General features: G+C 32.3%; 1 protein-coding gene across 4 annotated transcripts in view; it reads right to left on the reverse strand.

Moving 5' to 3' along the window:
* Positions 1 to 16,158, reverse strand: part of LOC115219534 (protocadherin beta-15) — a 171,040-nt gene that overhangs the window by 4,163 nt on the left and 150,719 nt on the right. For 3 of the 4 annotated variants that reach the window (XR_005001978.1, XR_005001977.1, XR_003882320.2), the window contains 2 exons: positions 12,665 to 12,833; positions 3,263 to 4,123 (listed from right to left, as the gene is read on the reverse strand). Coding sequence is in view for 1 of the 4 variants with exons in the window: in XM_036509238.1 (XP_036365131.1) it covers positions 4,049 to 4,123; positions 12,665 to 12,833 (244 nt within the window). In the remaining 3 variants the exon portion in view is untranslated. The remainder of the gene's footprint in view (positions 1 to 3,262; positions 4,124 to 12,664; positions 12,834 to 16,158) is intronic. The other variant, XM_036509238.1, reaches the window with a different exon arrangement.

Here is a 16,158-nt window from a genome sequence, read left to right on the forward strand (position 1 = left end):
ATATATATATATATATATGTAAATATATGTATATATATATGTATATATGTGTATATATATACATATGTAAACATGTACATATATATATATATGTATATATATGTATGTGTATATGTATATGTATGTGTATATATATAAATATATATATATATATATTTGATTTTGATTTTGATTTTTTAGTTTCAGCTCATGAGCTGTGGCCATGCTGGGGCACCGCCATATATATACATATATTTATATGTATATATATATATATACAGATATATTTATATATGTATGTATATATATGTATATATATGTATATATTTATATGTGTATGTATAGATGTATATATATATGTATGTATATATATGTATATATTTATATGTATATGTATAGATGTATATATATATATGTATATATATGTAGAGGTGTATGTATATATATGTATATATGCATTTGTATAGGAATATCTATATTTATATATACATATATATATATATGTATCTATATATATATATATTTGTATATATGTATGTATTTCTATATATAGTTATATATGTGTGTGTGTATATATATGTATATATATATTTGTGTGCATGTATATGTACATGTATATATGTGTATATATGTATATATACATACATATATATATATGTATATATATGTGTATATAGATATGTACACATATTTATGTAAACATATACATATGTATATATGTATATATATGTTCATATACATACGCATGTGTGTGTCTGTGTATGTATATATATATATGTATGTATACATATGCACACATGTATATAGATGTTCACGACATACACATGTTTTTGTATTGAGTCACATGCATGTGTGTAGGTATGTTCTCTCAAAGGAAATAGAAATTCTAATCTTAATAAAACAGTCAGTTTATCTTATTTTAACAATAAATTATTTTAGCATTTTTGAATATTTATAAGAACATTTTTGTGTATACAGAATTAAAAATACATCTTGATTTTCCACTGGACTGTTGTAGAGACGAGAAAATGTACAGATCTATGTCTAAGAATAAAGATTGAATATTATGGGCAGAGGGGATTATTGATTTTCTCATTTATAGATAAGACCACTCTTCTATCAGTTTTATTGACAGTATTCTTCTTATGAATGTTGTTAAAGATTCTTGAAAATTTAATCTAATTATTGTTTTATTTTAATATTCACAAGGTATGCAATGATGTAGTGATTGGGAAAAAATATGTATGTATTAGATCTTAGTTAACATTGTTTTAGAAATGTGCTTTTTGAAACATTTTCAGAATTAGTATGTAGTATAATTAGTGTCCTTCTTGATTAAATAAATAAATATTGTTCAACTGGATTAGTGCCAATCAAGAACCTTTACTTTGGAAGTTCATCTAAGAAGAACATGAAAGTTCAAAATATTGCATGCGAGTCCTGAGAAAATAAGTTTAATCTTTTTACAGTGCAATTTTATGTTACAATAACACTATTGGATGTAATTTTGTTAATATTTTGGAAATCATAACCTTTGTGGGAAGTTGATCATCTTTCAAGGTGATTTTTTGTTAGACAATTGTTTATTGAGACATAATCTGAAGACTGGTGGAAAATAGGAAAACAATTATGAAAGCTTGTAACCAATTGTGTTTGATTCTTTTAAAATTAATTATATCCATCTGATAAAAAAAAAATATATGAAAAGGTGATGTGAAGCAACAGCCATGGGCACTTCATAAACATATATTTTTTTAATGATGATAGTCACTGGCTTTGCTTTAGGCAAAAAACTTGTGATATTTTTAGTAACTAGCTACACAAAACATCATATGTTTAAATTAATTATTTTTGTACTTTTTCTCTGTTTCTCTTTCAATCAAGAGTTCAAAGCAAACCTTGCAAATGAAGTACATTAAAAAAAATTCTTCTCAACAATAAATAGCAAATCTATAGGGTACTAAGCCTAACAGAATTTCTTACAGTTATCATATAGATTAGTCCAACTCTTATCTACTGGGTAAATTTGGTGATGAAAATATGCTAAAGTGATGAGGGTGATGACTGTGGTGATGATGGAAATAATAATGATGATATTTTTAGTTTATATTGTGAATTTATGAATTTAAATTATTTGATAAACCACATTAGAAAATATACAAGGAACTTTAATTATCCAGAGTTATATATATATATATATATATAAAATCTCATATATTTAAAGAAAATTGTTAAAATTAACATAATTTTATTTAGAATTTAAATTCGATCCTTAGGGGAATATCCAGTGTAACTTAGTTTCATACAAAAGAATTATCACAGTATGTGGTTTTATTTCAATCAGATCTCCACCTTTGAATTTAGTCTTTCCTTCAAAACACAGATATTGATGTGTATCACATGTGACCTAAGTCTATGAAGATCATCACTTCTTCCAGTTTCTCTTTATATTTGAGTAAGATGTTCAATGAAGGAGAAAGTCAGCCATTTTGAAATGTTGACTATCCACTAAAAAGAAAATATAACTTCAAGCTGCTCAATAAGAAAATCTAAATGAAAATCTGCCAGCTTAATTAATTTAGTATTCTTTATGATGGAAGACTGTAATAAGCAATTTAAAGAAAATATTTAGAAATGAATGTTAGGAAATAATTAACTAAGCTTCTTGATTTCAACAATAATCTCTCAAAATAAAGTATTCAAATTTTCCTTTACAAAACTTATTACGTTTTGCTTATTAGAAGTATAGAGTTAGATGATACAATATTTGATGATTAAACTTATTAACTCTGTTAATAAGTTATACATCTGTTAATAAGTAATACATCATGCCAGATGGTTGTGTTTCATTTTGTCAGTGTGATTATGTGCTAAAATCTATGTGTATTTAAAAGAGTTTGATGAATATAATTTAGATAAACTGGAAATTTGAAATCAAGTAAAATGCATAAAATGGTACAACACAATTATGTATTGATTCCTTAAATTGAATAAGAATCATACATTGATTTCTCAAATTAAATCTTTAAAAAAATGTGTATTGATCTTTTAAAACTATGATATAAAATTCATGTGTGTAGGGTTAGGGAGAGTTATTCAACATACAAGCAGACATCAATATCGATTAAAAAACAGAAAATGAAGTACATAATTCCTCAAACATTAGTGTCTACTAAAAGGCTCATGATTGGCTGTAATTTAAAATTTTGGAATCCTCTGAATTTAGGGGAAAATGTATTTACCATTTTAAAAGGTGAATAATGATAGTAAAGGAAATATTTACCTTAACCAAAGCAATGTAACCTGCTCAGTAAAGATTATTTTTGGTTGGACCAGCAACAGCAATATGATGCAAAATATTTTCTCTATCCAGCAGAATATTGGATTAAAAGTATTTTTGAAAACTTTTCCAAACAAAATTTATCTTTTTAGAAATTTACAATTGAGCAATATATTTCATTATAATTATTTGAATTTTCAGCATTAGCATCTAAAATTTAGCTATAAGTTTGTTATTGTAAGTCAGAATGAAGGTTATTTAAGGGATTACATTCAGTGACATCACAAGATAGTCCATCTAATATATTTATATATTAAACTAAACTTTAAAGGATATATATTTATGTATATATTAGTTATATATTATTACATAAGGTGTTTATTTTCCCTTGAATGTTATAACAAGGAATAGTGGTAAAAGTGATCCATTCAGTTTAGAAATCCAATGCACAATGCGAAAATTGAAATGAGATGCCAATCCATTTTTTGCAAATAGATTAGTAATGAAATATTACAAAATTTCACATTGTTTAAAGATCACTTGAGAATGTCCAGTGATGGGATATCAGGATGTACTTGAAAATTATCTTCCAAAAGATTCATGAATAAGGTACTTTTGGTAAAGGTTTGGTGTATGAAGTGAAACTGTTCCTTGTTGGTAGATTCCAGGGTTGAGCTTGCAATAATTTAGGTTTGGTGTTATCTGCTTGTGTAGATTTTAAGTTTATTATATTATTGCCATGAGTAAAAAGACTAGGGTTAGGTTGATAGGAAGACCTAGGATTGGTACCTTTTGGTTTAATTAATGTCTGTGATAAGGATTTCCTGCCTGTGCTGGGTGTCTGTTCTTGAAGAGATTTCAGACCTGGGTGAAAATAAAGAAGAATATATATATTTGATTGCATCTATTCATTTTGATAATTTGTGCAATCGACTTCTTCTTCCCTCCTTCTCTTTCTCCCTCTCTCTCTCACACACATACTCACACACTTCGCTTGGCATAGCTTAATATATCTTTCATTTTCAAAAACCTTTGCAATCACTCTTCTGGAAAACAATCTGACAATGCCAGCTGTGAACACCTACCTATAATACTCTACTCATTAATCCTCATCTTAGCTGTTATTTTAATTCCAAATGAGGAGCGATATCACTTTTATATTGTTGTAAAGGCAATCTATTTGTGTGCTAGTTTCACCAGAATAAATTATATATATATAGGAAAGAGAACAGTCTTTGCCTTGCAAAACAACCTCACTTCTGTTGCCATAAATGCAATTCTATAATCATTCTATCAAAGTGGTTGACAAGAGGGAAAGAAAGAATCTAACAATAAAATCTAAATTAAATATGCATTACAGAACAAACAAGTTGACAAACATTCACTCGTGCATTATATGTGTGTGTGTATTCATGTGCATATGTATGTGTGTATATATATATATATATATATATATATATAATATATCACAAATGAAAGAAAATGGAATTCATGAGATTTTTTATTAATTATAATGATCATTTCAACCCATCTTGCATCAGTCTCTCATGAGTGAGATATTGTAAAATTAGTTGTGGTGCATCCTTTGGTGCAGATGTGTCTCATCAGATGACTTTTCAAAAGATATCTCACTCAGTAAACTCAGTTTTGCCTGGTTCTAGTACAATGCATTATAATATTGTATTATAATAGAATCAAGCAAAACCATGTTTATTGAGCAAGGTACCTTTTGAAAAGTCACCTGACACGACACATCTTCACTGAAGGATGCTCCACAACCAGTTGCACAGCATCTCACTTGCGAGGGACTGATACAAGATGGATCAAAGTGATTGTTCTGATTAGTAAAGAATCTCATGAATTCCATTTTCCGTTTCTCTCATTTCTTATATACTTATGAGACATAGAAGAATTCCTGAGGTAGATTGAGTGGTGTTTATATCTATGGCTACCTGATGTCATCAGGTAGCCATAGACTGCAAAAGTGCTTTAATTGGCATACCACCAGGTGTGTAGCCAAGTTTTAAATAGCTACTTCTATATATGTGTGTGCATGTGTATGTATATATACATATATATATATATACATATATATATATACATACATACATACATACATACATACGTACGTACATAGAAAGTGAGAGAGAGAGAGAGAGAAAGAAAGAGGACACTTGTAGTGAACATGTCCACATGATTCGAGCAAGCCTCTAATTGGTAATTTGACCTACTAGAAATAGATGTTAAACATCCCTCAAATCACACCCTATCTTTAAAAAAGACACATTGAATAATATAGTATGAGGTGTACAATAAATGGAAAAAAGATGAGATTGTCATAGCTGGAATGCCTTTGATTGTAAGTCTGTTTATTGAAGGATGAACTGGTACTAAACAACAACTCATATATTAACAAATACATTTGTACTCTTTGTTTCAGTCAGTTAGCATGCACTGGCTGTGACAGAAAAAAGTCAGGAACAAAGGCGCAAGTTAGTTTGTATTCTTTATGTCCCTTCTGAATTGTTAGTGGGTCTATGGATGGTTGAGTAAATATGGTATCAAATAACCAGCCAAGAGATCAACTGTTTGATTCCCATGACCAACACTGCATTGTGCTCAAGGTCAAAACTTAAATCTCTCTAGTAACCTAGTCTTCCTAGTTCAGTTTAAATACCACTTTATAAGTTCAATTAATAATCAATAATCAAAGTATCAGTGGCACTTTGGCATTGTATTGTTTCTCTGTGGAATTGGCTTAGCCAAGATGATTTGCTGAAGATAACAGTCCATAAAATAGAATCTTTAGCAGTGCATTCATGACTCTTTGGGTTGAGTGTTTCACCGTGAATACCACAATGGTGATAATACTATATGGTAGTCATGCATATGTATCCAAAGTGAAGTGGGAAGTGCCTTAAGCACTTAAAGAAGAGAATGGGAAAAGAATAGAGATGAAATTGTAATAAATGAGTTTAAGCATAAGTGACATATACACATATTCAGAAGAATAAAAGAATCAGAAGGAACATAAGTGATAAGAATAGTTTTACCTACTGGGTTCTACTTTTTCTTAGATGCAGTTAAGATAATAACATATAAAAAGTACATTTATAACTATAGAGTATATTTTTGTTATTTCAAAGTACACTGGATTTTAGCTGTGAATATAAGAGATATATATGTCAAAAAGATAAAAACAACCCCCAAAAATACATTGATCAGATGGCATTGTGTGTTATGCAGCATGTCAGTAGTTAATATAATATATATGATTCTATTGAAATAAGTATAGCATCTGTTATGTTCTTCTTGATTTATCATAGGTTTAGTTTGTGTCATGTAGTAACTGTTAAAGCAATAATGTATGTATTACCAGGTGCCTGAAAATTATAAATCATGTTATAAATATTATTGTCTGTAAGATAAAACGACTTACAAAATTAGAAATCTCAATGCTATAAGTAGCAATATAATGGTAAATAATACATTTTGAGACAAAAGTTAAAGCAAACTAAGATTTGATCAGGAATATTTATAGCTAATAAATACTAATGGTAAACTGAAGTATTTATATATTTACCTGATTACACATGCCATTACACTTGTCAGCATTATCTTAACAAAAGACAGAGGCAGCAGTACTCAAATGAAGGAAATTATAGACAGGTAATAAACAGAACAAGAAGCTGTATGGTAACAGCAATAGCTTCACAAATAATCTTTATCATCTATTGGTCATGCAGAATTTGACAAAAGATAGCTGTAGGTGCTCTAATCAAATAAACAGTGTAGTATATATGAATGTAAAGTAAATCTTGAGGATAAGAGTTAAACTCTTGAAATACAGATATTTTAGAAAATTGTTGCACAATTTCAGTAGTGCAATAAATATAGTTTATGCAGTTGGGAAACTTAATGATAAATCAAAAATAGTAGATGTGCTCATACTTCCAGCACAGCATAGTTCAGATAAGGGCTGTTCTCCATTTAAATCAATCTCTCTCTCTCTCTCTCTCTTACACACACATATACACATATATATGTGAGAGGTATTGGTATCCAGAAGATCCAAGGTGGTGGGTAAGGCTATGTAAGTGCTATGGAAGGACCAAGGACCATAGTCAAACTCTCAGTTCGATAATAATATGAGTGAGGAGTCTAATGTGGGTCTTGTATGAGCATGTATATGTTAAATAAAATGAGATCACAAAACCAAGGCTGCGTGGAATTTTCAGGACGTTTATAAAGAGAAAGTTAGTCTTACAGCTTTTTCTGGGATTTTAGGGTAATTTTTTAATCAAAGATGATGTGAGATGGTTACATACAGAAAAGTAACAGAGTTCAATATAAGGAGTTATTTCCAAAAAGGTTGAAAATAAGACGATAAACGTAAAAATATACGTCTACACACTTTCCATTTGTAATGACAAAATATGAAATTCTATCGGAATTTACATACCATGGACAAGAAACATTTCTACCACTTCTACAAACCACTTTTCTTGGATAATGGAACTGCAGCTATAACATCCTACATATATTTTTATTTTTACTTTTATTCTCTTATTTTCCCTTTATACTTCTTATTTTCATCCTTTTCTGAAATAACTCCTTATATTGAATTCGACTATTTCTCTCTATGTAACCATTTCACGTGGTCTCTGATGAAGGGATATCCCTAAAATCCCAGAAACTGTTGTAAGACTAGCTTTCTCTTTATAAACTTCCTGAAAATTCCACACAGCCTTGGCTTTGTTGTCCCATTTTATTTAACACACACACACACACACACACACCAACAACAACAACAACAACAAAAACAACAACCCATGGAAGCATGGAAAAGCAGAAGTTTCATGATTATGATGATGATATTTATGGTATACATTTGCATTAATGTCAATTTTAGTGATGGAAAAATTATTTTATTCTTAAAAACACATTTTATTTCAAACTGTAAGTGAAGGGTGGGGGGCAAACATAAAACCTCTCTGAACTCTCATTTTTTTGTTTGTGTTGTATATCTGCATGTCTGCACATACTCATCAATGCATGCACATGCAGGTTGTCTCATAATAAGTAAGGTAGCATCTAAACATGTTTTATATTTAAAAATCTGTCACACTGATGGATCAGGTATATGCTGTATATGGATCAGGTATATGCTGTGTGCAGAGTCTCATATACACAGAGATATCCATATACTGCATACTCTTTACTCTTTTACTTGTTTCAGTCATTTGACTGCGGCCATGCTGGAGCACCGCCTTTAGTCGAAAAAATCGACCCCGGGACTTATTCTTTGTAAGCCCAGTACTTATTCTATCGGTCTCTTTTTGCCGAACTGCTAGGTGACGGGAACGTAAACACACCAGCATCAGTTGTCAAGCAATGCTAGGGGGACAAACACACACACACAAACACACACACATATATATACATACATATATACGACGGGCTTCTTTCAGTTTCCGTCTACCAACTCACAAGGCATTGGTCAGCCCGGGGCTATAGCAGAAGACACTTGCCCAAGATGCCACGCAGTGGGACTGAACCTGCAACCATGTGGTTGGTTAGCAAGCTACTTACCACACAGCCACTCCTGCACCTATCATACTTACTTTTATCGTATTATTTAAAACTAGTTTTATCATCTAGAAAGGTCAAAAGGAAGAAAGTAGAATTGAATATTGTATACTAAATGAAAAAGTACAGTGTAATTTCTAGAAGACTGATAAAGAACTAGAGAGCTATAAATGCTGCAGATTTTTACCTACAACAAAAGGTGACTATGAATCCGATGAGGATGTGGTTAGACATTACAGATGATAGCCAATGTGTATATGTAGAATAGGTGGCCATGCATTGATATGAACATGTAATGAAACTGGATAAATTTTACTGAGTCATAGTGCTTTGAGTTATAATGGTAAAAAATTTATACTTAAAGAGGCAATGAAGTGAAGGTGTTTGATTAAAATGAAAGTCACCACCTTAGGACTGTTTTGGCTTTGATTTTTTGCTTTCTCTGCTAGAAAGAAGACCTGACTTTCTTTTCAAAATTTTTGTTTAAAATATGTACCTGGAAAAAATTTCTAATTTTTACATTTAAACAATATAAGTAAAAAAAGCATTGGGTCACTAGCAGTATTTAAAAAGTTCCATGTTTTAATTTCTTTTCTTATATCGAAAGGACAGAAATTTATCATAGTAAAATATATTAATGCTTTTAAAAATTGCTGATACCGTTTGTTTAAATCTCTCTCTCTCTCTCTCTCTCCTCTCTCTCTCTCTCCTCTCTCTCTCTCTTCTCTCTCTCTCTCTCACACACACACAAGGGGGTGCTGTAGAGTTCCTGGCTTTAAGGGTTTTGCAAAAGGCCTAGTTGCAGGCCCAACCTTCTGAGTTCTTTTTACAGGGCTATGAAAAAATGAAGGACTACTGCAATAAGTGTGTGAATCTGAGAGGAGGATATGTTGAATAAAATTCTAATTAACTGATCCTCCGGTATTTTCTTTTACTGAAAGCCAGGAATTTTTCAGTACCCGCTTGTGTGTGTGTACATACATATATACATCCAGGAGCTTTTCAACAGCCCCTTGTGTTTGTGTGCTTGTATATATATATATATATATTATATATATATATAATATATATATATATATATATATATATATATATATATATATCCGGCAACCTTGGGACCAGAGGTGGTCCAGATTTCTGGACACAGAAAATATAAAATAAACAATGAAAAGTAAAGAACAAAATTGTATAACATATACAAGTTAATACATTTCTAAAGCAAAATCTGTTTGATCTGGCTTTGTGTGACTCATACACCATGGGAACCAAAACAAAGTGGCCACTTGGCAAACTACTACAGCCCGCAAAATTCGAAGCTAGCCAGTTTAAAAAATAGCTGGATTTCTGGATTCTGGATAAGAGATTTGGTACCTGTATGTATATATATGTATGCATGTATATATGTGCTGGTGGCACATAAAAAGCACCATCCGAACGTGACCGATGCCAACCCTGCCTCGAATGGCTTCTGTGCCGGTGGCACATAAAAAGCACCATCTGAACGTGGCCGATGCCAGCACCGCCTTGACTGGCTTCTGTGCTGTTGGCACATAAAAAATCACCAACCGATCGTGGCCGATGCCAGACCCCTCTGGCACCTGTGCAGGTGGCACGTAAAAAGCACCCACTACACTCGCGGAGTGGTTGGCGTTAGGAAGGGCATCCAGCTGTAGAAACACTGCCAGATCAGACTGGAGCCTGGGGCAGCCCCTGGCTCCCCAGACCCCGGTCGAACCATCCAACCCGTGCTAGCACGGAAAACGGACGTTAAACGATGATGATGATGATGATGATGATATATATATATATATATATCCATTGTACCATGCTTTTTAGTGCTAAAGTTACTTACTCTTCGTTCAAACCCATGAAGAATAGATGTTTGGTTAAAAAAGTCAAGCATGATGAAATGAAGCTAGATCACATATTGGACTTAAAATCTGATTTAGAACAGCATGAAAATAAATATCATGAGCCTAACAATTTATAATTTGACTGGAACTCAGTATACATTATCCAATAAAGTTGATTGTTATTTTAACTATTGTGCTTTTATAGTGTGTTCCAAGGGTTTCTCTCGTCCTTCTAAAACTCTACAACCTTTCTTTATCTATGGGCCTGGAAGCCTGCAACAGGAAGGCTACCACTCATATGTTGCCATTTACTTACTGCTTTCACTTCAGTCATCTTAAAATCATTAGAAACAATCATTAGCAATAACCTTTTTCTTTTATTAATGTCTTTTTCCAATCATTGATAACCAGTTGGAACTACTTCACTTTTTTGTTACTCAGTGGTAGTTTCTAGTTCTTAATATTAGCAATAAGCAATGCTATTTGCAATCACTTGCAAATCTCTTAGCAAAGCTGCTCATGCGTAGGCTCCACCAGTTACTGTTTGCTTGAATGGAGTGCTTCTGATCAGATTGGTCCATTATAGTCCATGTCGACCTTATTCTACCAATCCAAGTGATTGATCTTCAAATCTTTGTTATTTTTAATCCTTTTCTATATGAATAACCTACTTGCTGTTGCAACTAATCACAAACATTCGCATTTAAATGATACCATCTACATTTTTCTTTCAGTTGTCAATATTTTTCACTAATCCATGAGGAATTTCACACTTTTCACCAAATCTAACATTCTCTATAAACTTCCTGGAAATGTTATTGACTATTTGGTCTTTTTCAATAGTCCCAAAGTCAGATAATACATCTCTAAAATTTATCACTACCACTATATTTAGTCTATTACACTTTTGTTAATTTTTCCATAACAAATGGGTGCATTTAAGTCACACAATCTTTGTTGAGTCGCCATGGTAACTGGACATAATCTTTGGTGATGTTTCATGACAATATTTAGCTCCTATAATCTTTAATAACTTTCATAGCAACTAGGCACATTTAGGCTTTATGATCTTTGCTTGATTTCCATAGTAAGTAGACACTTATGTTCCACAATCTTTGGTAACAACCATGCATTTACAGTTCAGTTTTTACTTTCCATGATAACTAGCTGTTTCACAAGGAATGAGTTATAAAGCTTTTGTTTCCTTTTCATGACCAAAGACCTCAAAATTGTAAATCAACCATTAGTTACATTTAGAACAAAAATAACGTATATGCCCAGATCTTTATGAAAATACCTGCTCCATGTTGCTGCCAAAGGAAGTCATTCACTTTATTAGCAAGTCTTTACCTTATAAGCATCAAGCCCTATCTTTTCTACGACTTTGAACATACTAGGAGTATATTTTTGTCACCTAAATTGACTTAATGCATATTCTCTTGCCTTTCTTCTCTTTCCGCGCTTCATACTCCAATATTACTTTATCTAATTCTTTTCTTGACTGCATCTCTGGAGTTCATTCCTACTCATCTATTTCCCTCCGTAACTAACCTACATTTTTTTCAAACTGAATGTCAACCATGTTAAACTAATCCAGTTCCCATTACCCACCATAGTCAAGAATCTAATAATCTTTAAACATTAATCTTTAAACATTAATCTGAAAACACAACCTGTTCTCAGATTAATGATTAGATAAATTATTTGTATTAATAGTCTCTACATATTTTTGTTATCATCACAAATACACTTTAAGCACTTTTATTTATGAATTGATATCAATTCAAATCTTTCTCAAGTTAATTTAGTTTTTCTTCCCATTTGATTGATAAAGAAAATATCTGTTATATATTGAGATTGATTAAATCAACTATGACCCTGCTGTATAAAAGATAAAATCATTAATTAGTTTTGTTCTGCATTGAAACCAGTCAAAATTTCAAAGAAAATTTTCCTCACTTACCAGGTAAAGTTTCATAGTGAGCAGTACTTGCTTCACTGCAGCCATGTCCACTGTCAGTTACAGAAGACATCGTTGACATCTCACTGAAACGGTCAGGGGACATAACCATATGTTGTTGATCTTTACCAATAACACGGGTCACTGAGAAATCTGGAGGGTTACCTTGTATCTGGTGAAGTTGCAAAAAAGAAAAAAAAGGAGAAAGGAAAAATAAACAAAAGTCTGAAAAAAATCTTTTCTATTTATATAATTTAAATGAGCATATTTAACTAAATAGCTACTTTCATTTTACTTTTATATTTTATATTTCAATAATTGCTGTCAAATACCATTATTTTTTTAAAGATAGCAACACAAAGGCAGAAAACTTATTTTACAAAAAGCAAAATTCAAATTCAAGTGTTTTGAGAAAGAACTTTCCCAAAATATGTTTCTGCATTTTCACAAATGTTACAGTATATATTCTAACTTAATTCATTCCTTATGATAAACCCATTTCTCAATTTATATTTCCAAAAGAAAAAAGACAAGCAAAAAATAGCATAAATGATAAATACATGCTGTTAATCATTTTTCAATTAGATTTCCTAAAATGTTAATTTCTAGCTACTAGAAAAATGACCAAGTATCTTGGACTTATTTTTCAACTCATGGAAAAGGGATGCAAGCTGGTTTGAGTCTATCAAACTAACAAGCAGCAATGGAAATCCTTGAGAAGCTATAACAAAACAGTATATCATTCCATACTGGCTTAAATTCAGGTACAAATACTGTTTCTAAATTACTGCTGTTTATGCAACAAGGTCCAGCTTTCAGATTGTTACAGTAGAACTGTTGATCCCAATTTCATTGCAGTCTCAAAATCTAGGCACAATCATTACTTGGCAATGGTGTTTCTAGCATAGCTGGTTACAACTTGTTTTGCAAAAACCATTTTAATTGCCAAGTAGGATTCTATGATGATCCTTCAGCACATCCTCAATTCAATTTGGGCTGCATGCAAAGCATAAGCTCCTTGTAATTTGTTGGAAATCCAAAAGCACAATTTGGGAGATTACAGCAGTCTGCCTTACCAGAAAAAAAAATAACAAGATGCTGAACAGGAATACAGATTATATAGAACAGAAAATAGAAAATGGTACTAATGTGTGTCCAAACATTCAAACAGGTGACTAAAAGACAATGCATAATAACTGACATAGGTAGTAAAGAGCTCTGGAAATCTGTACAATTGAAACAGAGGTGACATTATCTAGTTGACCCTCTACACAATTTCCTCACAAGTAAGACTCCTGATAGTCCCAAAGGGTGAGAAGAGCTTATTGCTGAATGCTATTCTGGCATTTTTACTGTGGAAATCTAAGTGTAACATCTTCACTGACATTCAATTCCCTATCTCTGGTGTTGAAGGTGTTACTTATCTACTTCTCAAATATGGTAGCCTCTTTCTACTGCACTAGCTTTTACTCCTTTTCCAATTCTACCTTAATAACTGCATTACCTCAGAACAGTAGAAGATTGTCAGCATTAATCCCCTGTTCAAAAAGGGTGATCACACATCACCTGTCTGTTATTGTCAAACCAGTCTCACTAGCTATGTCACTAAGTTGAGGGAGCCCTGTGTCAGAGAAGCTGCCCAGAGATGTGCAGACAGATGAATTCTCTTTATCAGTCATTTACCATATAGCTTGAACATCTTGCTTCTCTGGGCATCATTATACTGAAGCTTTGACACTTAGCAGCTGACTTTGTAGCAGCCCACAAGACTATCCACCCTCTTTTCAGCAACAACTTGGGCCACCTTTTTGGATGTAATATTTCTACCAGCTGTGGATTAATTTATAATCTAAAAACCAGCTCAGCGCCCATGACTTTTAGAAACACTTTTTTGTACTCAGAATTGTTAAGTATGGAATAAACTACCCACAGTGGCTGTCTGCTGTCAGAGCATTAGGATACTATCCTTCAAAAATTCCATGCTTCCTGATATTTGTCAAACTACTCTTGACACCCCTATACACCCCTTCCTTTTTATGGATCTTTTACTATTCATTTTGCTGTCCTTTTGTGCTTCATTCTGTTTACTAAATATATACTCTTGATGTAAACACACCAGCATCGGTATATATACATATATACGACAGGCTTCTTTCAGTTTCCGTCTACCAAATCCACTCACAAGGCATTGGTCGGCCTGGGGCCATAGTAGAAGACACTTGCCCAAGATTCCACGCAGTGGGACTGAACCCGGAACCATGTGGTTGGTTAGCAAGCTACTTACCACACAGCCACTCCTGCACATTCTGTTAACTAAATATATACTCTTGACTATTGTTGCTGTCTTTCTTTACTTGCTGTTATTTTCTGTCCCCTCTTATACTTTTTCTTACAATAAGTTGTTGTGCATCTGTATACTGTATGCCCATAATTATTATTATTATTAAATATTTGTTAACTGACAACGAGAATCTCATGCTCTGAAATATTTGATTTTAACTTTTGATATATTTTATTCGATTCACTTCAACATTTAAGTTTAAATTGTCAAAATATTTTCGTCGCTAAAATCCGTGACCTGTTCACTGACAAAAATCCGTGCTGCGAGAGATCGCAGCACGGATTTTTGTCAGTGAACAGGTCACGGATTTTAGCGACGAAAATATTTTGACAATTTAAACTTAAATGTTGAAGTGAATCGAACGGCTTTTGTGTGTTTCTTAAATGGCTTACAAACACCTTCCACGCTGCAATTGTTTCCGTTCCAGCACACGATCTCAGATCAAATCACTTGCTATGCGAGTACATCTCCGTAATATATTTTATTATCTTTAACATTATTTCCTATTGTCATTAAGCAGCAATAGATAGAAACCCTTTCTAATACAGCAGTAATAGCACTTCAAGTTAGCAGCATATTCATTTGGTATATCTCAGTATTTGCAGCTTTTGCATGCATTTCTTTACTAATCCTTAACATTTGTCGTCAGTTTGGAAATATTTACAAGGTTACAATTTGAGTCAACAGTTTTATATGCTAGACATTCAAAATGTAAGAGAAATGTGCTTTCTTTAAATTGCTGAAGTTTTGTTACTTTAACTGCAGGTTGATCTTTGCTATTTTGTGGAAATATGTTATTTACTAACTATGTGTAGCTGCACTAGGTTTTATTAAGGTAAAATCTTCATCAGTTCATGCTTCCCAGGAATGCTATAATATTACCAAATTTCTGTTCCTTTTAGAAAATTATGTTATTTTGGTAGAGTTCAGTAATTTGACAAGGCAGTGACCAACACCTTTGGCATTATGTTACGCTTGAGAAGAAGACCAATCAAGCCAAGCAAAATTGCAGTTGTGACAGATACCAGTGTCATGCAAGTGGCATCCAAACTGGTGGTACATAAAAGCACCCATTACGCTCTCAGAGTGGTTGGCATTAGGAAAGGCATCCAGCTGTAGAAAACCATGCCAAATCAGGCTGGAGCATGGCACAGCC

This window comes from Octopus sinensis, linkage group LG14, assembly GCF_006345805.1.
Source record: "Octopus sinensis linkage group LG14, ASM634580v1, whole genome shotgun sequence".
In the NCBI taxonomy this organism is placed as follows: Eukaryota; Metazoa; Mollusca; class Cephalopoda; order Octopoda; family Octopodidae; genus Octopus; species Octopus sinensis.